Genomic DNA, 27785 nt, shown 5'->3' on the forward strand with positions numbered 1-27785 from the left:
GAGCATTTAACCACTTTCTAGCTTGCATTACTTTTTGATATCTAAAATATTAACGCACTGTAACTCACATGTTGGACACATTTAATTAAGCCTGTGACTGAAATGCACTGAATGTAATCAAACAGTAATGTTACAGTAACTAAGAAATGGTTAAATGCTGACATTAGCTACCTGGTTATCAAATATGTTGTTTTACCTTGAAATATGGCCCAATATCCCCGCACATTTTCACTATCCATCATCTTCTCAGTTGCTGATCAATTGGGAAAGCTGTGAAATAATAACAATGTAACCTAGAAAACAGCCGTATATGGAGTTACCCTGAGCTTCCCAGCCTGAACGCCAGCAGAAAATGGCTGCCGTGTGAATATGGTCCATGGATGCCCCTAAAATTGCCTGTTCTACTCCTTTCGTGGGTAGGTTTCATTCACAAACATGTTGCTAAAGAGTGAAAAAAAGACTTTCCAGCCACGTCCAAGTCCTGCTGGTGGATAAATCAGAAGATTGGCAGTTTAGCAGAGTCAGTAGTGGTGTTAGAGGATCTGAAATTATACTTACAGATGTCAACGACATGTCATCAGAGGAACAATGTACTGCTCCAGAAGTAAAGAGGGAACAGCTTGTTTTAAAAAAGACTTTTTTAGCATCGAAATGAGAGATCTAGGGGGATGTTGTACTGTAACAGAGACCTTATAGTCCCAGAACTGTCCTTTGCAATGTATAAATTGCTGTGCAGAAAAATGCCAATAGAAGTTAGGTTATAAAATCTAAAAACAAAGTTATATATAAGAAAAATATTTAGTTATATATTTTATTTTTGTTAATTTCTGTCTCATATTTAAACCTACTATGAACTTTTAAGTCAAATACGTGTTTATTTCACTGTGTAGAAAGGCAGACAACCTGTGCTTGAGTCGTACAACACGTCTCGATCACCCAAAAATTGCGTGCGTACCTAAGAGACAATGATGAACAAAAGAAAAGGAGAATGCCAAAAATTCTCTTAACTCACCCAAACGTGCCACATGAAAATGAATCTGTTTGTACAAGTGGTTCTTGCACGAGGCCCAAAGTGACATTTCAGTTTTACTGACCTGTAAAGAATTCATTGTACGTTTGAACCATTTTCTCTCCTCACAGATGGGGAGAATTCATCTGTTATTTAAAAAAAAAGATAAAGCTCAGGCGCCATGTAGGGAGATTTATTGAGACCCTGAGGATGATGTGATAGAACATTTCTGCATCTCCCTTCCCTCCTTTTTTCTCTGCTGGGTCTTATTTACTCATTTATCATAAGTGGATCACTGCTCAGCACTCTGGTGTGTTGATTGCATCAGCTCAAAAATTCCAGCCCTGCATCTCATGTGTGTCCTGTGTGTATGTGTGTTTACGTTCTTGTGCACATGCCAGCAGCCTCCATATGCGTGCATCCTTTGCAGTGCATCTGTGTGTGTTGGCAGCAGATGTGTGAGGATTCATATTCCCTCTTCCTATGGCAGTGCACCGGGGAGGCAACAACAAAAACCTCCTTTGTTCCTTTCTTTTGGCTTCCCCAAAAAAGTAACAGTTTTTTTTTTCCTCTCCTCCTCCCTTAATCCCCACGACAACAACCCCCCCACACCCTCCCCACACCCAACTCCATCCTCTGCTGCCGGCTGCCTGTTAGCATGCAGCTCTGTTTCCATGGCAACAGGAGTTAATCTGGCTCTCGTGCAGAGGGCGCCGGCGGTCGCGTGTGTTTGTGTGCACACGCGCTCGTCTGGGCGCACACACAGGCACTCCTCCTTACACACATGGTGTCACAAAGGAGCAAAATGATTATTCATGTTTATCACTCTGCTCGCTCAGAGATGGATTTTGTTTTCTGTGTCTCTGTCTGCTCGCTGTCTGTCTGTCTGTCTGTCTGTCTGTCTCACAGCGCTGCCTCTTAAGTACATGTACTCAAGACCTGTACTTAAAGTTGTAATTCTTAAATCGAGGCTGTGACCAATATTTATATACTTAATATGACAACGTCAAAACAATGTGGTGATGTGAAAGTGGTTGCTTATAGTGATGGACCTACAGACAGTTGGCGATTTGATGGGGGACGCTCTCCCCCTTGTCAGCAAAATATCACTAATATGCTGATTGTGTCCTAGCGTTTGTGGCAGTAGCAGCCCAGGAAACTCACAGACCAATTGCATGTTTTGATAATCATTCAGGTGACGCTATTCAGCCAACCAAATCTGTGTATTGCGTTGTGATTCGAGTAAGACAGAGGAGATTAGATGAGCGACAACAGTTGGAGAGAGTAAAGAGCGAAGGCAGAACTTTTAATCAAGAAAGGACTGTTAGATGTTTTAGATGTTCATTCTTCCGACGTGTAGTTCAGAATAATTATGGTTCATATCAGATACCATGGCGATCATTAAAAGTGGAAAGGTAACTGCTGGCTGTGACTTTTTCTGCTGCAGCAGGCGGTGAAAAAGCCCCAAAAATGCACTGTTTACTGCTTTCTTAGCACCAAACAACAGACAGACAGACAGAGTTACATGTAGTTACTAGCTGGCGAACATAGTGGAGCATTTAGCAGCTCGACAGCCAAATACGTCCCTTAGAAGTTGGAAGAGACCAAAACCAGATATAAGAGAGTAAATATTGAACTTACAATAAATTACTATTTGTTAAAAAACGCCATATCATATTTGAGGTGAAGCAGCAGGAAAGGCTGGGATAGCATGAGTATTATCTTAATGATGAACAGTAAAGCTGATATCAATGAAAAGTTGTGCTGGATTACATGTACGCATCATATCCTGTCTGAATTAATGTGGCAATGGCGGACCCCGCCACTACCAATACAAACTACCTCATAGAGAGGCAGAATGTGCGTAATTTTATTGCATATTGCTTTTGATTTCATGAAAATCTTACGGATTATAACTTTAAGTACAATTTTGTGCCTTATGTTACTGCTTCTCCACATTTCAGCAAGAAAATATTTACTTTTAACTCCACGACATCTATTTGATGCCTATAACTACAAATGAATTTGCATAAAACATATGATTAATTTACAACAGTATACAGTAGTCACAGATTGAACTACCTCGTACAGTTTATAATGAAGCTAAAATAAGCTTAAAACTGTAATTCTACATTACCGTATGCATCATTAGTAATTATCCAATATTATACTGCAATATAAAACGAAATATAACAGTCACTGGGTAATAAAAATTATTCTTCTCTAATTTTACTAAAGTAAGATTTTGAGGAGGTTAAGTTGTACTTGTAATTGAGTATTATCAGACTGTTCTATGGCTACTTTTACTTAAATTAAAAATAGAAAAGACGTATGCAAAGTGTAAGAAAGTCAGTTATGCCACCCTGAACATAAAGTTTTCTGATGACGTCACATCATGGATGAATTATTGCAGCTCTGGAGATTGTGCGTATGTTTGTGTCTGTGAGGATTAGTCACTTTTCCTCACATATTAACACACTGTGTGTCATCTTTCGTATTACTGTGTGTAATTCATGCCTTCTTAACCGCTCTGCCTTGCTTCCAGATGACAAAGAAATCGCACAAACACCACTGGGACAATTACTATGAGAGCGATCTGGTCAGTATCATGTGGATGACAAGTTGTTTGTGTGCGTCTGTGCTCATGGGTGTGTCGTGGTACTCTGGGTTTTTGGTGCCAGTCCTGGTCTTGTCCTCTCCTCGCTGTCCAAACCCGCCTGCTTTCACTGAAATGGACTAAAGATGGACCTTAGCTGACCTCAGCTGGTCGAGCTCCTTAAAGAACCGCCTCTAAAGGGATTCCTTTAATGCAATGACTTTGACTTTAAAGTGAGGTATTTGAAATATTTGATAATTGATGGCAAAATTAACTCTGAGTTCCTTGTTTTAAAATATTATCAGAAACGTATTTCTGTCTCTTCAAAAGAGACATTTCTATGTAAGTGAAAGTGTTTCTAGATGAAATGGAGATCGTACATTCCTCATTTCTTTTGAAACCAAGAACATGACTTATTTAAACTGATTGATCAAATAAAATTCAAACATAAGGGAATCCCTTTAAGCTGATCTTTGGCTTTGGATGCTTTGCTGTTGGGAGATGGGTGATGACGTCAAACTGGAAACCGCCGTCTCTAAAGGGAAGGTTCAGGATCTCACCTTCAGCACTTCATTTACATTTATTAACTAACACGCACTAGGCAGTGCAAAACAAATGTGCTGCAGACAAAGTAGATGTAGCTGTAGAGTAAAAATACAGTGAAATTATAGTAGCAACATCCAACAGCATGTTCTTAAATTCAAGTGCAGGGAAGGAAAAGCATGAAATAAGCTTTGCCATTGAAGTGGTCAGTGGCAGAATGGAAAGAGTTTTCATGCAGACATTTCTAGTTTGACGAGTTATGATTAGTACAAAAGAATAATACAAATGATTATGAATATTCATGAGTGCTTCTGCAGCACTGTAGGCGCATTATAACACATAATAGACATGGGCATCAAAGAAAGTGTTACCACAGTGGGTAAAAACAAATTGATTTGCAGACCTTCAGTGCTTCGCAATAAAAGCGTGTCAGTATTTTGCCAGTTGAATGTTTTTAATGTGAAGTAGCAGCGTACTTCCAGTAATACAGCTATTTTCAGGCTGTATGAGAGCGACCAATAAACTCTGAGGTTTAAATCGATGAGATAAAACAACAAACATGTCATTTTTATACTCTGCAGTAACATTTAGGATACAGAAGACGATAACTAACAGGGGCTAGAAAGCATTTCTTTAAAGAAACTGTCATTGTTGATTACACTGCATGTCAAAGTTTTAGTAGCGATCAACAGGACACACTTCACATCCTGAATCTTCCCTCTAAGTGTGTGGTCCATTTTGTGTGTGTGCGTGTTTCACCGGCCGTTGAGCGTGCCACTGTCTTGCCAGTCTCCACCTGAAGTGAGTAATGTTTGGTCAGTGGGATTTCTCGTGTGTGGTTAAAGGATTCAGTATCTCCTAATGGGAGATTATGTTACTTTGACTTTGCCCTTGAGCAAACACTTGACATGAGAGTAGGATAGTATAAATACAACTGGCCCATTGGTCTTACTGTATTTCCTTCTTGACTTTGGCTCTTTGTCTCCCACTTTTTTTAAAAACTGTTCTTTTGTCCAGGAAAGGCTTTCTGAGGACACTTGCTCTTTTTTTGTTCAGCATCTAATAAACCCCTCCTTTACAAGTTAAAGGGGTAATCCAACTAAAATCTGTCTTTTGAATATATAGGCTGAAAAATGATAGTGTCATTTTAGATTCTAAGAAAACACAATGGTGGTGAAATAGAGTCACAGCAAGAACTGTGTAGTATCACTCCTGCAGAACAAGCTCCGCTGTGTTGCTCCTATGCAAGCAGCATATCTAGCAAGTTATTGGCAACATTAAAATGATTGAACATGTAGATCAATGCTGAAGAACTAGATTATGCTACAGGAGTGATCTGAGAAGTTCCTGTCGACGTTGTGTAGATGTTTTGATTCATGTTTGTACTCCAGGTTGACACTTGAAGTCATTGTAACTTACAGTACTTCAACCTGACAACTGCAAACCTCTGAGAAGGAGAAGGCTACACTGCAAATATTTCAGATCCAACCTCCAGTTGATTGTTTGTAGATTTTCAGTTGACTTTTCTTGTACATCTGTGTTTAGTTTTAAGTATTCTTATTTGCCTTATTTTCGAGAGTGAGATGAGGAAATTGACTTTGGTGAGTTAAAAATGGAGCTAGAGTCAGGATGTCTTTAGCCTAGCTTAGCACAAAAAAGACACAAAAAACTTCTGGGACTCTCTCTGTTCTCTTTTTTCCGTCTCATAAATTTCTCCTTACACAACCGTCCCCTCTTACTGTTTGCTGACACACTGTCTCTCTCAAGGGTCAGTCAATGACCTCATCAGTCTGTGACCCCGCCGTCTAAGGAGATGATGTCACTGTCTTCACAAACCCTCACACACATACAGAGAAGGCCCAGCAGCCCTTGACAGCTGTCTGAGCATCTGACCAACCCTTTGGGCCTATTTAACCTCTGACCTTCGACGTTGGTCGATGTGTGGGGGGCACGCTGCAGTAAATAGAGACACTCAGCACTTTGAACAGTGACAAGTGTACACAGATTCCAGATGCAACGTCTGGAGCTGAAAATAGAAAATAAACTAAAGTGATTTTCATAAAAATCAAGTATTTGACTGAAGATCCCAAAGACCAAACATGTTGTGGATGTTTGCATTTGATGTGTGCAGTCGGGTGTTTGGTTCTGGGCCTCGGTGGCTGTGGGTTTGCATTTTGTGCCTTTTTGGGTGTCTTTGGTTTTTGGCCGTGGTGAATGTCTAGTGACCGGGTGGCATGCTGTTTTTGGCAACATTGACCAGGTGCCCTGACAACATAAATCACGCTTAAGTCATGGTAAGTAGCAGGAAAAGCCTCGACTGCTTGCACACAACTTTTAACTGGATCCATGAGTGATCTGTTAAAAAGCTCCATGTGCAGCGTCAGCTGGGCTCCTGACTTGACTTAATTCAGTGTAAACCTGCACCAGAAGTGTTGCAACTGGCATAAAATATCAAGTTCTTCAGGGAGAAAAGATTCTTTGTTTAAAATAAGCAAGAAGAACAGATTGTTTCTTAATCATCCCTTTGCTGCACTCAAGCATCCCTTGTCCTTTTTTTTTTTTTTCCAAGTACCAATACCTAAGGTTTGGGTTTTTGACCAAAGTATTCCCTCGCAACTAGCCAAAATTGATCTCTTTATTTTCTCAACTTCCTTCAACGTATCACATTGTGCTGCTTGGCGCTGATGTCCAACATACCCGGCAATTTGAAAAGTGGCTTTTCCCGGGTCTCGCCGTAGTTCGAGAAGCCTCAAAACCCCTTTGTTGCAATTGGAGAAGCTCGCAGGAGAAACACGATTGTTGGCTCTGCAGCTCCTGACTAGTTGTAAGCCAAAGGAAAACAATGGAGAGGCAGAGGAGTGTTGAATGTTCAAGTGTAGAAGAGGCAATCCAGAGTGTGGATTATGGGTTCCTGTGTCTTCTTTCGCTGGACGGTCGCTGTGGTATGTGCTAATTACAGCCTGAGAGAGGCTCGCTGCTGGAGCAGAGACATGCTGACCGACCGGAGGGCCCGAGGAGACACACACACTTACACACAGTCACCGTATAAACACATATCCGCTCTCTCCTTTACAATCACTGTATCTTAGTGTCTCCCAATTACACAGAAATGCAGTCAGACTTGCGTTTAGTTTCCTCAGCTGACAAAAACTCACACGATTTTCTTCCTTTTCTGACATTAAGACATGCTGCTTTTATTAATCACTTCAAAGCGAACCTACGATTTAATTGATTAATCACCGTCATCTGCTGAGCTGAGTCAGACGACCATGACAACGTTTTGTCTCCTGTAATCACTTTAGTTCCAGCATGGTGGTGTCGCCCATTGAAAACGTGGCCTTTGCGGTCTCGTGTAGCTTCATTACGAGCGGACTTTAAAGTCGACTTTGACTTCAACACCATTGACTCATCACTTCACTTGGACTTCAGCCGTTTGGCTCGGAATGACTTTGTTTTCCCTTCATCCCAATGATTGGAAATGATGTTATAAATAAAGTATTCAAAGGAAGAAACATCAGCTCTTGATTTCTTTGAGTCAGCAGCCAATGTTTAATATATCTTTGTTTGATCAGGGACAATGCACAAAAAAACCATTAACCCTGTAGAATATTTCTGTTTTCCATCAGTAGTCCTTGCACAGGTAGATAGAAAAAATAATTAGTAAGAGCATTAGACATAAAGAAAGCACAAAGAAAAGGACTGTACCACAGGAGTTTGTCACATTTATTTGAAAGTCCTGAATCATTTTGAAATTATTTCAAAAGCCCTTTTTTCAGCAAAAGGGCACATAATGACTTTACTGGCATTTGAGGCACTCAACTTAACATTTTCTACTACTTTATATTTCCACTTCACTACGTTTTGGAGGCAAATATTGTACTTTTACTCCAGTTAATGTATTTGATTACTGTAGTTGCTGGTTACTTTAAAGATTAAATTCTGAATCAGAGCTAAAGTTGCACATCTCTAAATTAATTTATTTTATCAGCAATCGGATAAAAAAACACTGATGCTGATAATCAGAAAAATGCTTATTATTGGATTGATAATCAGTGAACCCAGAGTATACAGTTTATACATAAGTGTAAATATATGTGTAATTTACTTTTACTTGTACTTCTGATATTTAAGTACATTTATTGCCCTAAAATTACTTTTAATACTTAAGTACGGTTAATATCAGATACTTGAAGACTTTTACTGAAGTGCTGTTCATATTGGGGACTTTCCCTTTTACCAAAGTAATATTGTAACACTTTATCTTTACTTTTATTGAAGTATGATTTTTTTTAGGTACTTTAAACACTAATGACTTGTTTTAGGACTCGATAGGCAACGTGAAGGACTTGGACTGGACTCGGGCCCTGTCGGTCGTGACATGCGGACTTGAGATTTACTTGTGACTTCCAAAACTAAACTCTTCTACCTCTGATTTATTGATATTCCTCGTATGTGAAACATGCTAAACCTTGCATAGTCACACACATAAAGTGTCATTTAGCTTCTGCAGGAACTTAGCTACCTGTTCAGTAGATACATCTGTTAGGTGTCACAGAGAGCCAAGTCTTTATCCTTTGTATAGTTACCAAACAGGTTTTCGTTAAGTTTTACATGTCATATATTCCTTTAACAATCCTTCGTGATGCTGATGCCTCTCTCTGTCTTCCTCTCTTCTTCTGTCTTTGTGTGTTTCCACCTGACACCAGCAGGACTGCTTCACAGTGGAAGGAGAGGATCTGAAACACGACTTTGAGCGGCTGCAGCTGGCGATGGAGATGGTCGGCTTCTTGCCCACCACACGCAAACAGTAAGACGAGCTACGTGATTTACACAACTGTTCTCATCTAACTGATCACAGAACCTCGAGTCTGTCTGTTAGAATCAGGGTCAGGAATGTTTTTGAATTTGCAGAAATGTATTGAATTATATTTCTGTTGATACATATTACGAGCTCAGCAGATGTGGGAAGATAAATGGGCTTAAAATGATGATGTCTGATGGCTCAAAAATCAGTAGCTCAAAGCGTGTTGTGCCATTCTCCTTTAAATATTTATAGTGTTTTGGAGATGAATGGAGTCCGTGAAGTAACTGCACTTTAGTTTAAACTCTGAAAGTAAACAGGCATCAGTCAGAAATTAAAACTGACATCCTGATCATTTTCTACCCACTGGAAAAAGCAATCAGCAATAAATATTTCATCAGATTTTTTTTTTTTTATCAGTCTCTGTATGGTGTGGAACCATGGATCACATTGGGCAGGACTTCATGGTGCATACAAGAGCACATTGTAAACCCTGTGCTTTGTACAACAGACCAACAGAGAGTTAATGTTGCATTCAAGTGCACCTTGTCCCAATTTTCTGGGACATGTTAGAGGCGTCTGTTTTTTTTTTTTTTTTTACAAAAATCAATAAAGTTTGCAGTTTGAACATTGAACATCTTGTCTTTGTACTGCATTCAGTTGAATATAGGTTGGAAATTATTTGTAAATCATTGCGTTCTGTTTTCATTTACATTTTTCACAGCGTACATTTTTTAAAGCAGGTTGATAAAAAAAGAGACCATCCAATAGCACAAATGTCCCACTGTGTCACAACTCTAAACACGTTCAACGAGACAGAAGCTCGGTTTCCCACCATCATGTAAATGTTTAAACAATAAGTGCCTTTCTTCTTCGTCAGGATCTTCTCCCTGCTGTCAGCAATTCTCCACCTGGGAAACATCCGCTACAAGAAAAAGACCTACAGGGACGATTCCATTGACATCTGCAACCCAGAGGTCCTGCCCATCGTCTCAGAGCTGCTAGAGGTGAGCAGCCTTTTTTTTCACTGGTTCATAGCATCAAAGTTCGACTATTACTAATTTTCAAATCCACACATTTAATACAAGTGGAAATATGTATTTTGATTTTGATAATAATCCAGTTTCCATCTAAAAATCCAACAGAAACAGCCACATATGACATGTCTGAGTTGTCTGAACGTTTTGTCTTGCTGACTTTATGCTGACATACAATACTCTAAATACTTTGAAGGATAATAAAAAAGAAGAATTGGAGCAGGGCTTTACCACAGGGCTTGTTTATTCTCCCTAAATACTTTCTTTGCCGTTTTGTTTCCCGAAGTTATTCCATCACATGCCTGCTGGACAAACTTAAAACTGTACGGACTTAGTGAACTTTAAAAAACAAGTCGCATCCATTTGAGCGAATAAGTTTTCCTTTTCCTAGACACTGTGAGAAATCATGATTCCTACTGCCAGAGTTTACCTCCCATGTGGAGCTTTACAAAAAGCCTTTTAGAGCGCTGAGGACTCTCTGCCTACAAGCACAGCTTGTGGTGACAGCGGAAGTTAAGAGGTGCTTCAGGTCCCAAAGAGCCGTCCAACCACCCAGTGCTTCCACAAAGTGCTGTTTGTGTTGAGGCTATTTTCAGACCTCTTGTGCCGGCGGGCTGTTGCGTAGGTGAGCTTTCCCACCAGGGCCGAGTACTTGTTGTCCCTGAATCACCTGCAGGGTTAAATCATCATATGATGATTATAAAAACATATTGGACACTGATTAAAGCTTCATCAATGGCACCATCCGTCATTAATGACTGGCCTTTCCACAACTTTGTGTTCTTTAACTGGTTATAAAACAGCCTCAGTTTAATACTGATGCCTCTATATGACCTACTTTAAAGGAAAAGTTCACACAAAAATGACACTTTTAGGTGAACATCCTTTAAAGCAAACGATACCATAAGCAAGAAGTTTGGCTGCTATTTCAAAATTATTAAGTAATTCTTAATGCTGTCAGCTGGTCAGATTGAGACTTATCTGGGGTTGACAAGCAAAACAAAGTTTACAAAGTTTGTCTCTTTCACACAATTTTAAAATGACTGTATGCAGTGGTCAGATCAAGATTTTTATTACAGGAGGCTTTTGTCCTCAGGGGCCACCAGAACAATCAAGAAGCAGCTTTGATGTTGAGATGAGTTTTTTTTAAACCATTTGTTTTTTGCAAAATACTGCAGATTTCTGCCTCGGCTCATCAGCTGTAAATTGTCAGTCACTTGCAGTATTGACGTGTGGTGAGTGGTCAGTGCTTGTCCAATCACATCCACGCTTGTACAGTCATTTTCTTGTCTAATTGCATATTTGCAAGCAGATTGGTTTGCTCAGTGGCAGCACTTTGTCTCTGTGAATAAAGTTCATGTGAAGTTCAGCCAACAAATGGTTTCAGAGACATTATAATAGAAGCAGTTCAGTAGAAGAGAAACTGCCTTGGATTATTTATAGACTGCGGAAATGGTGCGTTGTGGACAGTCTCATGCTGATTCATTGTTCCTCTTTTGCTCCATTTAATTTATTCTAACATTTTCATAACCTGACTCTTATTTTATAACTGCACCAACAAAAGCTAATATATAAAGTGGTTCTTATGAAGCCTTTGATCTCTGCATATATCCTCCTGACCACAATATAGTAGTAATTATCCAACATGCACTAATCAGTCTGGTCTGTAGCTTCAGGCTGCTTTGGACTCTTAATGGTCTACAATGAGCGACATGGAAAAACATTTCCTGGCATGGGTTCACGTGCCATGCAGCGTTTACAAATTTATGATGTTGTGCTGAATTTCGGTTAATTCTTGACACTGAGTGCAGACCACACACACACACACACACACACACACACACACACACACACACACACATGCTCGTCAGTGTGCACCGCGAGGACAGCTCAAACATCCACATGCTGTTCTGATTATACCTTGGGACTGAGGGGTGGTGGCACGTCCCAGTCCCTGTTACAAACTTCAACGACTAGCCGGATGTGCTTGTTGAGTCGCTGACAAAACAATGTCCGAAGTGTGCCGGAGACTCCTGTCAACAGCACAGCGGGGATGTTATGGCTGTGCAGAGCCTGCCAGGGTTCCCTTTAACATCCAGACTGGTGTCTTTGACTCCTGAGAGGCCCAGAGAGGCAGTGACGTGAGCGGAGCCACATGTTGGCCACATGCTCGGGGTTACTGTTTTAAGTTCAAGTTTATTTGGATGTCTGTTATGTTGGTGCAAGAGCAGTGGCTATTTGTCCCCAGGGACGTATAAAACATTCTTAAAGCAAAGAAGAAGAAAGGAAGGAAAACCAAAACACAGCTTAATGAAATCAAACAAAGAGTCGCAATGAAACAGCATTTTGAGGGCTTCTTAACCCTTTAATTTCTGCTGAAACATTATGTTTCAATGAGGGATCAACCAATGGGAAGTCAGTTTTGTTTGATGTGAGGAGTGGAGCAGAGGACAGATTATTAAAGCAAACATTTCACATATTGGACCTTTAAGACAGTACCTTTGAATTTCTTTTAAAATTGAATTTGCTTGATCCTAAGAGAATGGATGTATAGACCAGACAGGCGCCATCAACACTACTCTGCACTTAATTTTTATGATGATGCACGGCTCTATTTTAAGGATCCTTTGCATAAAAGGCTAACATAGCTTGTTGATGTTTGCTAAATGCAGTGCTGTGTGAGTCATGCGAGGCTGGAATTGCTTCAAGGCAAAGTTCAGCTGAAGTGCAACCACTGGCTCTGAGTGAGGTCGTAATTTACATGAATAACCACTGAATCATTTCGTGCTTCACTTTGATATGTAAAATCGGCAACATTTTAGGCAGGATGCGATGTGAACCACTGGCAGCATACTGAGTGAAACACCTCTCGAGGAGAACTGATTGGCATGAGTGTGGATTGATGATTGAATGAAAGAAGCTGGGACTTCCTGTTTCCTGTTTCCTACTGGAAGTAGAGCTCGTAGGAGCTAATGGACGGCTGACAGACTGGATCCTCTGAGCTGTTGAGTTGAGTGATTTGACTTAACCACAAACATTCCTGCACAAACTGACAATCAGTCCTGAGAGAGTATCTCACAGTGAGAACAAATCCCACTAAAGCTTTTTTTTTATGGTATTTGAATGAAAATAAAAACTGAGCTTGAAACACAGCCAGAGGCCAGTCCAGTTCAAATGTTCTGTGTATTTTGTTTTATTTTCCTTATCAATAAGCAAACAGTAGTTTCCCTTCAAGCATTTTTTAAGCCTATTTATGCCTCCACACTTATAAACAATATTTAATGTCAATGTTATTGGTTTTTACTGTCTGTGGCTTTAATTAGGAGCAGAATGTGAACAAAAGTCAACAACATGGTGATGTTTTTACCATCTGCTACCTACTGCTGGTTACTTTTACTGACTGCAAGACAATTAACTAAAGAGAATGTTAGCTACTCTACTAACAGCTACTTTAACTGAAAATATATATTATTTCCTACTTTTAATAAAACATAGGTGTCCTGGTTCATGATTCACCATATTATCCTGATAATCATCATCATATTCTTAAAACTTTAAAATAAAAATAAAAATGGGCTGGAATTACTTTAACCTTACATGTTGTCAGGATACTAATATTTTAATTGTATCACAGATTGGACACACATCTTATTAAGTGAAAAACATTCAAAGAATCTTAAATCAGTAATCATAAATGAGTTGCCATGCCTTCAGTCTCGGCGACAGGCTTAGGCAATTCAAAATAAATTAGGAAACTGATATGGGATGGTTCTTCAGTGAGCTAGACAGCTTCGTCAAGTCATTCACGTGAGGATATTCACGTTTTTCTGGATTCACGATTATCCCGATGATGAAAATTCATCACAATTGACCGTGATAAAGTGTTTTATCGGCCCATCCCCAATCCACCTGGTACTGATTTTGACCTGACTGTGAGGTCTTGTTTTTTTAGGCTTTGGAAATTATATGAAAACACTGTTTACATGATCAGGATACAAATTGTTGCTCAACACGTCTTTGGACCATCTGGTGGTAGCATATAACACAAAACGTTGGGAGAAGAAAAAAAAAAACAGAGAGGTGACTGATGTTGTCCAAGTTCGTGCATTGAGGGAAAGCAGTGCTCAGGATGAGCCAAATTTCGGTGGTGTTTGCTTTTACGAAAAGAGCGAGCAGCATCTGTCAGAGCGAAAGATTTGCCTCCCCAGAATCAGACTTCAGGGAAAAAAGAAAAAAAAAAAAACTGGTTAATTTGAGAACAGAATCACTGACCCCAAACCAGTGCTTACACACTTCTGTGTATTATGGTATTAGAGTTGTGATCATAGACGGAGCAGCAAGCCTGTTACCAAGCGACTAATACATGGAAATGTAGCGGCTAAAGACCAATCACCAGGCTGCAGAATAGGCTTTGCTCATAGTCGAGGGATTATCAGGCAGTGTGAAATGAAGTCTGATTATGCCACCACCCCCCCGCCGACCCACTCCCATACACACACACATGCAGCCCTCCTCCTGTCCTCCCTTCTCTGTTTATGTCAAAGTCTGCACAAAGGAGGCAGTTGACGAAAGTGGATCCATAATGGTTTTAACTCTAACATTAACACCCTTTGCCTTTTATGCATGAAGACATCAGGCAGTCCCTCAAAGACACGCTGTCATATGTATTCACACACACTCGCACACACACACATAAACACACGTGGTCTCAGCAGCAGCTGTTCGGCCCAATCCCATAATCCTTGTAGATGGAGAAGATGTGTGCGGTGACATCTGCTTCTGCTAGTGTGGCCCTGTCATCAATGGTCTGTCAGAGGCCAAGTGCAGGGTCTGTGCTAACTGGCATGCAAGGCCACATACTTTATTACTGTACTACATGTGAGGACGTAGAGCAGAGTTTACTTGCTGATGTTGACCAGCTGTAGTAGTTAGAAGCCACAGAGTTTTTATAAAAACACAGTTTAGTGAATCAAAAGATGAGTGATGTCACAGTGTTTGTAATTTTCTTAAATCTGTTAATCCAATTTTGCCATAACGCAAATACCTCGCATACCTCCGCCAAGGCCCAACAGTCCCCTTTTATACTCATACAGTAGATACCAGCCACCTCAAAACACCGGATTTATTTAATCAAGATCCATGCCTTATTTGCCGACAAATGAATGAAAATATTCTCTCACAATGTAAAAGTAAGTGAGAAAAAATCCCTGGATCTGCACCAAGACTTAATGGGGTCTATTCTGGACCGAGACCCATCCTCCATCCAAGTTTTGTGGAAATCTTTTCAGCAGTTTTTGTACAATCCTGATCACAAACCAACCAACCAACCATGAAACGGACACAGGTGAAAACATAATCTCCTTAGTGGCAGTAAAAATGACTGGTTTAAACAAATATGCTGTTTTCTCTACCTTCAAACAAATCCATGTTGTCTAGTGGTGCAGTAAATCCTCTTATTGCCCAGCTGTGAGGTCAGTCATCTCCAGCTGTTAGTTGATATCAAATATTCATCTTCATATTTTTTGACAGTACTTAACATATGCTTAATGGAGGTCAGAGTTTAAAGCAAATCCAAAGGACATTTCAACAATGTTTTCCGCGGATAAACTGTCAAAATGTTCTTTCAATCAGACTCATTTGCATGAAAGTTTCTGTGGTACAGTTTCGATGTCTTGTTTAAAGACGCTTCAGTGTGTGATGTTTCTATACGGAGTAAAAAAGATCGGTTTACAGTCATGTCCAGTAGGAAAAATCATCACACGTGGCTCTGGAGAAAGTTTTGTCATTTCAGCACATCATAGTGATAACATCATGTATAATCTTGGCTTTGGCTGGAAAGTAAACATTTTAGTGGACCAGAATTAGTGAGGGATATGGAGCAGGGATGGTTTTTAAAAAGGTCGGTAGAATTATGGGAAATGTAGTTCTTGGAGCCACATGACGAACTAAAAGTCTTAATATCTCAATTTCAATTATTCCCCCCTAAAAATTCTCACTTCAGCTTAAATTGCTATGATCGGTGACCCTTTATAATGCATACAATGTTTTATTGTTATTTTATCCCTGATAATCCCCGGTGGTACTTGAATGCATCACACCTTAAACAACATATCCCTCCAACATCATGTAAACATCCAAGTGACACCAAACTCTTCTCTTTATCTTTTTTTTCTCCTCTTCAGGTCAAAGAGGAGATTCTGCTGGAAGCCCTGACGACCAGGAAGACGGTTACAGTCGGAGAGAGGCTCATCGTACCCTACAAACTCGCCGAGGTGACCTTCTCAGTTACTTTTTAGTTACCACATCAAAATATGACACCTTCCCTCCTTAGTATTTAACCCACCTTCTGAAACTGATAACCTATGACTGGTAAACCCCCTCGGGGGCTGTGTGGTCCACAGACTTTACAGAACAGGACATTAAGGGACATTTTAAACCACTTTTATGGTTTTCTTTTTTCTTATTAATGTACAGAATTGCCTGTGTGAAGGTGGCAGGAGCAATAGCATGAATAAATTGAATGAAGTGCATCAGCTGTGGGGAAGCTTCTGTGTTTGTGGGCTTGTCTGGGGAGTTTGTTGTGGCACTTCCCTTGCCCCCACCTTCTCTTTCTTAGGCTCTTTTGATAGGGGTCTCTTCCTCTGCAACTTCCTGTTTCCTGTCGAGTCAAGGAACTGTGCGACTTAACCCTGTCCATACAGCCCTCTGGATGTAGTCTGTGAAATATACCTCCAGGATGCTTAGTTGACCTAGATAGAGTCCTCTGATGTCTCTCATTGTGCCAGTGAGTGTTAATATTCAGCGGTTTTCGTTTATCTCTCCGTCCCTGAAGTCTTTGATGGTTCAGCGTAGGATTGAATCTGGTCCAGCTCTCTGCTCGTGTCTGCAGGGCCTTTTCTCTGCGGAAGGAAATGCTACACATAGATGGTCTGTTACCCTGCTCGGCTCCACCCCCACATCTGATCTACGGGTTAGTTTAGCCCAACAATGGTTGCTCCCGCTCTCACACGCCCCCCATCTCTCCAGTCATGTGGTCTGGTCTCAGGAATGTGCAACCTTCACTGGAATATACAGTACAGAGGCCAAAAGCCGGATCTAGCCTGTCTCTGTTTGTCTCTTTCTCTCTCTTTCTCCTTCAGTCAAACACATTCCCTTCTTCAAAACTAGCTGTGTAAGGGAGGCTCAGACGATGTGATCAGACACTTAATCCTGGACGAGCGCTGCAGCTATGATAAACCCTGTCCTGGAGCTTCTGGTGTCATGCCATGGAAGTTCCCTCCTATCCTTCACGAGAAGGCCTTATCTTGAAAAGAGCAAATGGCAGATGGAAATAAAAAGACCTGGAGAGACTGAGGCAGAGACCTTTCAATCTCTGAAAGTCCCCCACTGACAGAAAAGGAAAAGATTGAAAAAAATATAGAATAGCATAACTGGAAATCCCCAGATGTGCGCACAAAGAGATGAAATAGAGTCTTATTACCTGTCATCGTATAGCTGTATATGAAAGCCTGTTTCTGCCAGTTAAAGAAAAAAAATAAAAATTGGCTTTAATTTTAAAAAAGCCAATTGTAAGTCATAATTATGAGATAATTATTAAATAAATGTTGACTTTTTATCTCGTAATTTTGACAAAGAATCACAGTTTAAATGTTTCAGCCAGAATTTAGGGGATTTGCGGATGTGTTGTGAATATTTTACATAATAAAAATACGTTGCTCTTTAATCTCTTACTTCAATAGCTAATCGCTAACTCCCTCCGTTCATGATGTGGTGCTGGGCAGGTAGCACACAGTGAGTTTTGCTGAAAATAGCTGCTCCAAAATAACACAGAGAGGTAAGAGTGAACCAGAATTGTGAAGTTACAGGCTGTTAAACCAAAACAATGAGCTGAAAGATGTTGTGAAGGGACTTTTCACATACACACAGTCTTGTGATCCATTATAAGCATAAAAATATGAATAATAGTCACTTGAAGGCAAGCTAGCAGATATCGAGGTAAGGAGTACGCACACCCACAAGTTTGCATTGCTGTACTCTCAGCACCCTCATTTATACAATGGATTCTCCAGCCACTAACCCTGACCTCAACCATCACCGCTGTACGCCTAACCCCAGCCGTTCCCCCTGACCTTAAACTGAATCTGATTCCAACTCTTAAACAAAGTCTCTACCCTCAAACGACCACTTGAAGAAGTGAGCATCAGCCAGAATTTCCTCACTTTCCAAAAACATCTTCACTTTCTATCTGACACTCAAAACGGTCCTCACAAAGATACACACACACACACACACACACACACACACACACACAAACACACCACGAGAGCAACGTAAGTGAGGCCCTGCCCTGACCTGACTGAGGGCCGTGGGAGCGAGTCGAGGCCACCTGTGGAATCCATAACACGCCTGTTTTTATACAAAGGAAATGTGGAAAAAAGAACCTGGCAAATGTTGCTGCTTCTTCTCAGAAATGATTTCTTCCTACTTGGATGAGACAAGTTTGAGAAAGTGTGCTAGGCAGCTGTCCCATCCACCCACGATTGAGATGGGGAGATTCTGGCGAAGTGTCTGACCTGCTGAACCTTGGCCTGCTGCAGAGCCGAGGTTGGACGGGCCCCGGTTGAGTCAGGTGGAATGTGTTTATGAATTGCTTGGCTTCGGTTCCAGAGAATCAATGAGAGCAAAAGTGATTCCTTATTGAAGCGGGGAAACTGGGCTCAACCTGTGAGGAGTTCAGAATCTGGAGTTGAGTTTGTTGTTTCAGTCTCCGGCACTAAAGAAGTGCCTCAGGGGCTGAGTGAGTCATGAAAATGCACATTTTTGTATTAAATCCAGCCTTTGATTCTTTTTCATGTCACCCCTGATTTTGCTTTGTTTGTTGTTGTTGTGTTTCTCACGAGCTCCATCATTCAGTCAGTCAGGCTTCACAAAAGAGAGAGCCACATTACTAATGAATAAGCCACCCTGCTGCTTTTGTTTCAGATTTTATTAAGGCAACTCTTAAAGGTCATATGTATGAACTGTAGTTTAAATTAACTAACTCACTAAATGAGAATTTCTTTCTTTCTTTCTTTCTTTCTCTCACACATTTATCACAGAGGTAAATGAAAAAGAGTAGTTTTGGCAGGCCTACGTATATATTTTTAATGTTGACAGTTCTACTAAGGGAAAGAAGATGAAAAGAAAACAGTATATATAAACAATATTTGGGCTTTTATCGAGGCTAAGAATCGATGCAAACCAAAGTTTAACCTCTCTTTAAAACAGCAATTATCAAGTTATTCTTGATGAACATTTAATTCAAAGTTATGGGCAATCCCAGTCTTCATCCAGTCATGCTGAGTGCAGACAGTACACTTGCGGACTTCTGCTTGTTAGCTCGGTTTCAGACACACAGTTTATTTCAGGTCCCGTTTGAAGAAGTGAGAAAACAGTGTGTATCTGATAGCACACGTGTGTGTGTCTGTTAAGGTGCACATTCGTGTGAGCCCGTGTCTGTCAAGATAAGGTGTGCTGTCTGACTTTGACATTTTTGATGTGGCTCCAGATAATTTGACTCCACCACTTCCTTCTTCCTGTTTAAAGACAGACATGAGGAAGGGGAAGAGAGGGGGGGACAGTCATACTCTTTGCATTCATGAAGAAGGTTCTGCTTCATTTTGAAAACCGTTTCAGAAATGGTTCGTAGGGAGAGTACAGAGGTCATTTTAAATGCATCACACACATACATGCATAAACACAGGCGTATATGTACACTGAGGCAAAAACAACAACTACATGAATACAAATTGAAAACATATGCAGGTTGGCATATTGTGGTGAAACGCGCGCGCTCACTAAACATCCTGCAGCGAGGAAGATAGCAGGCCACGTGCAGTGTGAGCTCATGCTGGTGTTTCACACCTCCTGTGGTTTTCAGGAGAAAGACAGAAATGGAAGGAGAACAACAACCAGCGAAGACCTGGTTTAACAGGCGGGACCGTTACAGTTTACGAAAGTCTCTGATAAAGTCCTGCTTATTATTTTGTCAGTTTCTTGGGTGGCCCTCCTGTAAAACACTTTCAGCCCATTTGCTCCCAGCCATGTTCCCTCCTCGTTCCCGACTGGTCCCATTGTTGTGAATAATTCAATTACATGGCAAACACAGAGACAATGCACGCCCAGTGAGCATGTCAACTTTTCACATCACATCTGCCAATCCCCTGAGTTCCTGCTGAAGCATTTAAACAGTGATTCTCTTCTCAAATGTTTGTATTATTCATAGCGATCTTACATAACTTTGTGGGAGCAGGGACGTCACAGGCCTGCGTGCTAAAAATATCATAAACAATCAATAATGCAAGAGTGAAGAGGCAGCTTTTAAAATGCTCGGTTTTGCTTCATCACGGCTGTTGGCTGCATGTGGTCTCAGCAGGCAGCGTCTCTGAGAGTCCTTCAAAGTGAGGGCAGCCTCACCGGGGCTTGATCAGGTCCACAGTGATCCAAAAAGGCTTCTGACAGAGGAGGAATATTTTAATTATTTATCGTTATATAACTGTTTTAAGTTATTTTGCTTTTTTTAGTTTTTATGTCCTGGTATTCTGAGTCCGTGTGCCTGTTTTTGTCAATTGTTTTCGGAAGCTTCAGTCCAACTTCCTCTCAACCTTTGAGTTTTCTGTCGCTTGAGTTGAAACACAGTATATAGGTGATATTTTACATTTAATCTTGATTAAACCAGGCTATTAAAAGCATAGGTTGACAAAACAGTCAGTTGGCCGTGTGACCATTGAAATAGGTTTTGCTTGCTATACTGATTCTCCCTGTTCATCCTGACCATTAAGAGATCGATTTCAATGTATGTGATTGGTGTTTAAATCCGAGCTTCAGCAGCTTAAGTCACACAGACAAGTGTTCATCTTACTGTCTTTTTTAGGACAAAATTCCCTCTTTGTGATACTGATCCTTCACCTCTGCAAGGACAGACTGTCCAAGCAAATGAAAAGGGGGAATTTCAATCCTAGATCACTGTAACTATATAAGATATATACTTGATTTTGTCTTAATATTAGCTTCATCTGTTAATGCTTCATATGGAGTGTACTACTGCATTACAAAGGGATGTTTCAATACCCAGTATGAGTGAGTACAGCAAACAAAACCTGTTTCAGTGTTCAGATGTGCGTCTCACAATTGTTTAAAGCAACATTATGTAACTTTTTGACCTTAAAGTAACAGCTTCAGAATCATGTTGAGGGTACAGTGTCTTGTAATAAGGTGAATGACCCTTGATCACTTGTTTCTGCACTATGTAACTTTCATTGAGAGGGTAGGATCACAGCGTTACATACATGTTTACTTCAACATACAAGTTTTCAACACATAAACACGAGCTGATTTCCACAATGTGCATCTAATCCTGATAATCAGCCATTTTCTTTCACTTCCTTCCTTCCTCCATTCTTCATTCTTGTACAGCTGTGTCGATTTCATTCAGGCTTTTTGCCATTTCCTGACGCTACATTTCATAAATGTAGCTTTCTATGTATGTGGGAAGATGACGTCCCCATTCTTAATCCAGTCTTCCAGTTGACTGTTTCTCTAACTGGCATAGACATCAATGGGCAGAACACCAGGCCTATCTGAACGGCTAAAAAAATCTGAAAACTGGACTGGAACCAGGCTGAACTGCATGTGTCTGGCATTTTTAGCACTGATAGATCTCATGATGGCAGCAATTTCACTGTAGAGAATTGCTGGAGTTCTGTAACTCTAAACTTTAATCACAGTGCATCTTCAGAGAGATTATAGGGATATTGCATTATAAATTATATATTTACATTCAGATGTAGTCTGTAACATCTCAGTGAGCTGTTTGGTGGGATTGTAACACCAGGAAACAAGGTTTAAACTCCTTTTCTGACATCAGCATTACCAGACATCCACACATTCTGATGCCAAACTTGTCACTTTCCTTGTCTGTGGTGAACAGGTCAACTAGTTAAGTGTTTAATGAAGTAAACTAGTGAAGTCCAGGGGCATTTCTGAAACACAATGTGTTGTCACAAATACAGAAGTTTTACCCTCCTCATATCTAATTTGTTTTCGCTCTGTGTTTAATTAAATCTGCTCTGATTAGATTACAATAAAAAAGGTCTTGTGGTCTCTGTTTTAATGCAAAACTATTTTAGGGCTTCCTGGCATGAAACTGTTTGACCTAGTTGAAGCAGATTGTCTTGTTCCACTCCTTATTCAATCATAACACTTCTTGCTGCTAAAGAACGTGCTCTGGTGTCCAAGTCTCCATTTAAGCGTGCTTGTGTTAGCTTAGCATGCATTTCATCATGTCTAAAAAGAGAGCAGAGTTGCTCTTTGGCTTGTCGAGGCTAAATAATGGCTCCTCCTGGCAGTGTTGTGGGTTGTTTTTTTTTTTTTAATGGATAAAAAATGATCCATCATAAAGGTCCAAATACTGATCTGCAGGTCTGGAGACACTTAAAGCTCTGGCTCCTGACTGAAAACACCTGACGTAAGACAGCACTTCACCAAGCAAGACTACCAAACATATCTCAGAGTTGCGAGCTTCAGCTCACAACCTGTGCTTGTCCTCTAAATACAAACTGGCTGTTCTGATCTTTCCACAGTGTATTTCTTTGTATTTTTAACAACAGCCTGAGATGATATCATGCATCATTTCTGCAGCTCCGTGGCATTCCCATCTCCAAATTACTGTTAGCTTGATGGAAGCTTACTTGAGCTAATAGCTAGCCTACGGTTGTCCAATTAATCTCCTTTGAGAGACATTAATGCTAATTGGCTGTTGGCTCACTTCAACAACCCGGTGCTACACTGGTGTTGTTTGTAAGCCGCACAAATAAACATTATGTTGATTTATGGATTTTGGTTGGTTGTTAATTTGATTAGAGGGTCAGACGAGAAGATTGAAACAGCTCTCATGTCACTTTACATGTTATGCTGGATGTGAAGGTAGAAACAGCTGGTGATTAGCTTAGCTTAGCTTAGCATCAAGACTGGAAACAAAGGGTAACAGCTGGCCAGTGGTGCCCCCTGTACAACTGTTGGCCACTCCCCCACTCCCCAGAGAGTGTATGCATAATATGCTTCTATCTGATATTTAACATTAGGTACTCGTTATTTACCGTAAATTAACGATAAAAACACTTAAAACAGTATCCACTGATTCATTGTTCACCACACATGTCTGACTTTTCCACCTCTGCTTTTCCTTGTGGGTTCTTTGTCTCAGTCAGTCCCGTCAGATGACTCAGCCATGCGCAGTAGTTCATTAGACTTCTTCTCTGCCCACTTCACACATTTAATGTGACACTGATCCAGTTCCAGAGAAGAGAGGGGGAACGTTCATGCTATATTTGTCTTGTTGCTCTGCCCTAAGCTACTGCAGTTGTTGCAGATGTTTAATTCAGATGAAGTGATGTCATCAGGTTTCTAGGTATTTTTAATCACTCAATGAAAAGACCAAAAAAGAGTAACACGTTAACAAAGGGAGGGGAGTGTTTTACCGGTTGTATTTAACACTTGTGGGCCACCATAGCAACACTATCAGCACCACTGTGAATAAAACTGTTTAAGCAGCGGAGGAGTTTTACTTCAGTCTTCAGAGGCTGTAAGTGATAAAACACATTACAGTGGGCTTAAACAGTATTTGGCTCCTTTCCCAGTTTACGAAATCCATATGTTTTTGATCAGGGAGAAACTGAAATATATGTGTGTTCTGTGTGTGTGTGTAGGCGGGCACGGTGAGGGACTCGATGGCCAAGTCACTGTACAGCGCACTGTTTGACTGGATTGTGTTCAGGACCAACCATGCCCTGCTGAACAACAGGGACCTGGAGGACAAATCAAAGGTAGGAATGAAAACACAAACAGACACTTGAAGACATCTTATGTGCTCTCTCATACAGAAACACACTTATTTTTTGCTCCAATCTTTATGAAACCAGCAACATAAACAACGTTGGCCTCCCTTTCACTGTAGAAAGGAGGAAGGAGTAGATTTTGTGAGGCTACAAGCCGATAATTTGTTGTTTTTAGTCTAAATAAGCACTGTTGGTGCTTGTTGTCATTACATCATACAGTTGTTTGTCCAATAGTGGTAGAGTAAAATATATATAGTATTTGTAATAACAGTGCTGTAATGTAACGTCTGTGTGTTTGTTTAAATTGCTGTCAGTAAAGATCATTTCCCACAACGTCAGAAAAGAAAATTCTGTTTTCTTCTATTCTTGTGCAGTGACAGTTAACACTTGCATCAAAGGTGTTGGAGGGTTTCATGTCTCAGAATGGCCTTCTTAGAATAAGAAAACACCTTTAACCACAATTCAACCACATGTTAAATTCAGTTTAAGCTGGAAACGCTCTTCAGGCTGAGCTCGTAGATCAGATGTTGTGCTTTGTTATATCACGATGCATGTGAATATTCTCTTTCTGAGCGGTCCAGCTTTGCCTATTCAAGCATTAGCCTTTTTTAGATTTAATGCCAGAGCTAGCTTGCTTGTTACTTTTGAGTCAAAACGAGTTAAAACTGTGACAGATTCAATTAACAAGATGGTAGATTTTGTTTCTCTTTTATAGTGGATTATGGTTTTAAGAAATGCATACCATGATTCATTGATCAGTTGTCAACTAATAAATCAAATGCCAACTATTTTGATAGCGATTATCCCGTTTTTTAAGTAATTTAATTAATTTTTTGATGAAAAAAGTCAAAATTCTCTGATTTCAGCTTCTTAAATGTGAATAATCTTTTGTAGTGGTAGTAAAATACAATTATGAACCTGCAGATGAGCAAAATCTGTCCTTTAGCCTTTTAAACCTTTAATATTTTGTGAAAGTACCAATAGTCATCCCAACATTATGGTCACAATTGATCAATATTGAGGGCCTTTAATATTGTGATATTTGATTATGTCACCCAGTCCTAGCATTTATACAGAAATGTGTATTGCGATATAGCCTAAAAATATTATTATAAAAATGTATTTAAAATGATTTTAAAGCCATATCCCCCAGCCCTAATTCATCCTGTCAGTGTTTTTGTTGTGTTGTGTATGCAGATGTCAGATTTTTCTAATGAACTGCAGGGTGGGCCGAAGCCATTTCACCACTTATGTTCTATTCTACTGGGTTTTTGTTTTTCTTGCTCCCTCTGAGCAGTGAGACTTACAAACAGCAGGAAACCACATGTGTAAATGATGCTATTAATGAGGGCTGCGCACCATTTAGCTTCACTAGTTTCAGGGCACTGCTGCTGTGCATGTCGACTCACTGACTGATATGCTAAATTGGATCAGAGCCATCGTTAATGGTATTGATTACACCTGAGCCTGACGGTCTATTATCAACATCCCTTTGTTCTGATCATGTGTTCCCTTTGTTCTTTGAGTCGTTCCTCATCTTCATTTGTCTGTCATGCTCCTCATCCTGCTGCTGTCTGTCTGTCTGTCTGTCTGTCTGTCTGCCTGCCTGCCTGTCTGTCTGCCTGTCTGTCAGTCAAGACATGATTCCCTGCTATGGCGTCCTCCACTCACAGAGGCAGGGAGTGGTGTGATATGAAAAAATTCCAGTGTGTGTGTGTCTGTGTGTTTGTGTGTGTGTGTGTGTGTTACAGTGGCAGCTGGCTGGTCAGACCCTGTGGGGGCATCTAAAGGATTAGAAAACAGATCATTGTGTATGTATGTATGTGTGTGTGTGTGTAGGTGTGTGTAGGTGTGTGTGCCAAGAACATTTGGGCAGATGGCATCAAGTTCCCTTCAGCTCAGTTTACCCCCTGTGGTCCTCGGCTGTCCCAGCGCAGTGCAGTGTGTGTGTGTGTGTGTGTGTGTGTGTGTGTGTGTGTGTGTGTGTGTGCGTGCTTCCCTTGGCACTGACATCATCTGTGTGTGTGTGTGTGTGTGTTTGCCCTCCCTCCGTGCTGTCAGGGGGTCGATGAGGCTGCACTTTCTGTCAAGGTCATTGTTCTTATGTACCGATAACAATTTATATATGCAGCGTGAGCTCGTGTTGTATTTTTCACGCCAGAATAATAAAAACCAAAATCCTTCAGAGAGAAATAAAACAATGCTGGATTGAATTAGATTAAATTGGGAACAGCTTTTAGAGTCCATTTCATAATTAAAGGCCGTCTTTGAGTGAACGCCTCCTTCAGATGGTGCATATTAATGATGTATGATGATATGAATCTTACTGACACGCCGGGGAGCAGCCGGGTCACTGAGGCGGAAAAGAATGAGATATAAAAAGAAACACAGTAAAAATATCTCTAAATAAAGATGATAAAGGATCATAAATCTTTACTGATGTTTACAGTGTTGCCAGAGGACATTTATCACACTTTTTTCATGCTGTCGTTGTCTTGTTTTTCCACCAGATTCTGTCTATAGGAGTCCTGGACATCTTTGGCTTTGAGGACTATGAGAACAACAGCTTCGAGCAGTTCTGCATCAACTTTGCCAACGAACGGCTCCAGCACTACTTCAACCAACACATCTTCAAATTAGAGCAGGTAGAGTCTTATTTTTCCTTCGCTCTCTGCCATTTCAGCCTCTTTTCACCATCCAGACAAAGATCATTGTGCAACTGCTGATAACACATCATTGCATTTTGTGTTTTACTGCCGCTGTGACGAGCCGCTGCCCTGTTTCTTGGTATCCAGTGACGTCAGTCTGTGCACTGGCGTCACATTATTGTGGCTGTAACACATTTTGAAAATATGCCTTTATGCTTTTGATTGATTCGTCTGATGGGGTGAAGAATGGCCCTGCACCTCTGAGTGACTTTGCAGTTTTGCCTTCATATGTCAAACCGGGGAAAACGGATGACATCCTGTGCAGCGGAGAGCTTTGAACGCAGCACAATAAGGTTTTAACACATTGTGAGAGAGGCGCTGCTTTTGTGCTGCTGATTTTCTGGAATCTCGGTTATTTGATTTGATCTGTGGCTTTTTCTTTTCTGTGCTACGCTCACAATGCTAAACACACTTTCAATAGAGGCTGTATGATTGCTTTGTGCTGGACAGCCACGTTCCCCCTGACATTACAGCACAAGCAGCTGTAATTATGTAGCTAGGTTAAGTTAGCACGCACATGCATTAAAGTAAAAGGTCAGAGGAAAAGTGCTGACTGACCAGAACGGGCTGACAGGCTGGGTCAGAGGCAGGAGTCAAACAGAGCTGCATGTTTCCTGACAGCTAAGTGCTGCTAGCGCCGGCAACACTTGCAGCTTTTTGTTGGTTCTTGTACATTTTTTCTGAATGGGCTTGTTTATTTTTGTTTACTATTTGTGCTTCTGAATGGCCTCGCGTTCCCTTTCTTTTTTCTTTTCTGGTGTAATTTCATCACTGCTCCTTTTTTTATTCATTATAACTGCTGTGCTGATCAGACAGACGTCAGCTCCAGCCTCATAACTACCCTCTCTCTTCCCCTAAAAGGAGTATTGCTGAACCACTAATCCCTGACCAGCTATATTATGTATTCATTATGCTCATTTATTCAGATACCAACTGCCAAACCACTTAATATTCACTGCGCATGTTCCCTTTTTTTCGCCGAATGGTATCCACAGAACAAGCAGGAGAGCACTGAGAGGGAAAGGAAAGAGAGACATATTGGGGGAGATAATGAGTCTTTATCAGTTGGTTCTCAGTTCTCGTCTCCCTCATACTGAACCCTGATTGGCCGTGGCAACTTAGCAGGCGGGCCTATCGCTAAGGGCCAAATGAGGAGAGGAGCTGAGTGGAAAAAAGGAGCAGTGTTTCAGCAAACGAGTGCAGTAACGTCCCTTCAC

At 40.7% G+C, this 27785-nt stretch overlaps 1 protein-coding gene across 1 annotated transcript in view; it reads left to right on the plus strand.

Annotated features, from left to right (window-relative positions):
• The window catches only part of LOC311264251 (unconventional myosin-IXAa-like), a 143964-nt gene that overhangs the window by 78815 nt on the left and 37364 nt on the right, over positions 1–27785 (plus strand). Inside the window, exons 6-11 of the mRNA XM_084364973.1 lie at positions 3555–3608; positions 8858–8955; positions 9830–9956; positions 16169–16258; positions 23732–23848; positions 26371–26505. Coding sequence (XP_084221099.1) covers positions 3555–3608; positions 8858–8955; positions 9830–9956; positions 16169–16258; positions 23732–23848; positions 26371–26505 — 621 coding nt within the window. The remainder of the gene's footprint in view (positions 1–3554; positions 3609–8857; positions 8956–9829; positions 9957–16168; positions 16259–23731; positions 23849–26370; positions 26506–27785) is intronic.

Source organism: Pagrus pagrus (assembly GCF_965226575.1).
Source record: "Pagrus pagrus genome assembly, chromosome: 10".
Taxonomy (NCBI): Eukaryota; Metazoa; Chordata; class Actinopteri; order Spariformes; family Sparidae; genus Pagrus; species Pagrus pagrus.